The sequence below is a fragment of the Corticium candelabrum genome, chromosome 7 (genome assembly GCF_963422355.1).
Source record: "Corticium candelabrum chromosome 7, ooCorCand1.1, whole genome shotgun sequence".
NCBI lineage: Eukaryota > Metazoa > Porifera > Homoscleromorpha > Homosclerophorida > Plakinidae > Corticium > Corticium candelabrum.
In genome coordinates this window covers 528664-531163 of record NC_085091.1, presented here as the reverse complement: position 1 = coordinate 531163, position 2500 = coordinate 528664, and the positions used below count along the sequence as shown (strand labels likewise).

At 45.4% G+C, this 2500-nt stretch overlaps 2 protein-coding genes across 2 annotated transcripts in view; both read left to right on the top strand.

The window, feature by feature from the left end:
* The first annotated feature begins 84 nt into the window (after window positions 1-84).
* On the top strand, window positions 85-1229 carry LOC134181942 (uncharacterized). Its single transcript, XM_062649236.1, has 2 exons — window positions 85-223; window positions 282-1229. Exon 2 carries the CDS (start codon window positions 562-564, stop codon window positions 1168-1170), a length of 609 nt encoding a protein of 202 aa, XP_062505220.1. The 5' UTR covers window positions 85-223; window positions 282-561; the 3' UTR covers window positions 1171-1229.
* A 295-nt stretch (window positions 1230-1524) lies between these two features.
* Window positions 1525-2500, top strand: part of LOC134181939 (UBX domain-containing protein 6-like) — a 1431-nt gene continuing 455 nt past the window's right edge. Inside the window, exon 1 of the mRNA XM_062649233.1 lies at window positions 1525-2500. This exon is cut by the window's right edge and continues 455 nt beyond it. Coding sequence (XP_062505217.1) covers window positions 1552-2500 — 949 coding nt within the window. The 5' untranslated portion in view covers window positions 1525-1551.

The window sequence follows — 2500 nt, the reverse complement described above, 5'->3', positions numbered from 1 at the left end:
TAGGCGTGGTCTAGTCTCCCCCACAGAGTTCACTATAAATAGAGCTCTTCTTCCCACACGTGTACAGTACAGTACAACAGCAAAGTACAACAGTGTATAACATGGTACAACAGTACAGCTCTGTACAACAGTAATCGTGTTGCACGTGACTTTTGAGGGAAATCAGCGCAGCTAGATTTAGCCTCGAGCTGCCAGATTATCTACAATACAAATCCTACTACAAGTATGTGTAGCAAACTTTAGAATCAAATGCTTACAATAATGTTGTGAAATTTCATTAGACCCTCGGAAATATCCCGGATTATTGCATACGTGGGCTCGAAGTTATGAAGCTTTTCTGTTTTGGTGTTGGTTGCTGGTACGTGCAGATCGGAGGAAAAGGCTGCACAACTACGAGCTGAAGGCATAGAAGCGTTTGTATTCGGAGGGAAGGACTCGCCGCTTGCAGACCCAGCAGCTGCTCTTGCTGACGTCACTCACGTTCTCTGCACCATCCCTCCGACTTCAAATGGTGACATCGTCGTGACGTCACTTGGTGATGAGCTGGTGCGGCCTGCATTCATGGCACAAGTCACGTGGATGGGATATCTGTCTGTAACATCCATTTATGGAAATGTCGATGGTGCATGGGTGGATGAAACGTCTTCAGTCAATGCGACATCCCGGTTGGCAAAGAACAGGTTTCTAGCCGAAGAGCAATGGAAAAAGATTTCGTCGGATCGTGGGGTGCACCTTAGTGTGTTTCGTCTCGGTGCAATCTACGACAGGGATCCTCCGTTACACAACAGGGTCAGGAGTGGGATGGTACAACGCATTGATAAGCCAGGACATTATTTCAACTGGATTCATTCTGATGACATCGTGCAAACCGTCGTCGCTGCTATGAATCACAAACACGATAGAAACGTTGCGATTTATAATGTTATTGATGATGAGCCGATGCCCATTCGAGAAGTTGTAGAGTACACGTGTGACTTGCTTGGAATCGAATGTCCTCCACTTGTGGAATTTGAAAAATTCAAGTCAACTGCTAGTGCAGGAATGATTGGTTTTTATAACGAGAGCAGGAGGGTGAGAAATGATAAGATTAAGAGTGTGCTTGGAGTCAAGTTGCAATACTCATCTTTCAAGCTCTACATGCAGCAGATGATCAAACAGAATCCCAACTGAGACAGAAATTATTAGTACGTAATACAGTAATGTGGTTAGATCGTACGCATACTGTTAGATCAAGTCGCTGTCACTATGAGACATATTTAATACATAATAAATAAGTTTCATTATTAAATTTTATTTGGTCACGTGTTATGTCCTTGCCTACCAGGTAGGGTCATATGTCACGTGACCTGTCTGCGTTATAATTATTATCCCTAGCATTTTACGCATCGGGTAATTACCCGTATGTTCATACTTGTATACACTGTACAGTACTGTACTACGTATACAAACGTAAAACATTGTACATGTACAGGTACACATGTACACACATACGGGTAATTTGAAAGGGTTCACGTGATACGCTACGTACGTGTTGCGACAGTAGTAGTAGTGATGCAGAAAGTGAAAGGTTGGATAGAGAAGAAGAAGCTCGACGCTAAGTTTCGTCGTGCGGGTGAAGGGCACTCGCTAAGTGAAGAAGACAGGCGTCATCAACAGCATTTCGTCCCGCGGGGCCCCACAATGAGGGTCGAACCCAGCGATGACGCAAGTCGAGCGGGCGAGGCCGCTTTGGCGCGATTCTCTAGGTCGAGCGCGGAACAGAGTAGCACAAGGCTGACGGGGCTAGCGTTCAGGAAGGATTACGACGAGGAAAAACGTCGCATTGAAGCAGAAAGACGCGATCATGAGAGAAAAGACGTTTTGGCGCGCAAATGTACAGCTGAGGCAGTTGAACAGATATCAGCCCCCAGTGTGCTACCTGTTTCTGCAATCTATCTTATCTGTCCCATTACAAATGTTAGTGTCCCAGCAGACGAAATTAGGGATCAAATGACTGGCGCATTGGCAAGCCAGCTGGAGGAGGAGCCGCTGAGTAATGCGGCTGTAATGATACACACAATGGCTAAGAATAGAGATGAGCTGCAGGCGTGTATTGTTACAATATCGAAGTATTTGGATAACGCGGCTAGTCACCTTCATGATTCAAAGTATCGAAAGATCAAGTGGACGAACAAGGCACTGATAGAGAGAGTGGCGAGCGTGCAAGGTGGGATGGAGTTTCTTCAAGCTGTCGGATTTGAGAAAAAATCGTTGGCTTCGGATGATGGAGAGCAGGATTTTTTGGTTTTACCAGATGATGTGGCTGCTGAGCACTTGATGTTGTGCAAAGAAGTGTTGACAAATGCGGAGGCTTTGAGGCCAAAATTGGATCGACGTGCTTGTGTGTTTAAGTCTCATTATCGTTCTGCACTGAAGTTCGATCTACCCAATAGTTTCTTCACCCTTTCAGGAGAAGAGTTAAAACAAGAACAGCAGCAACGAACGGAACAGGTAGAGAAGG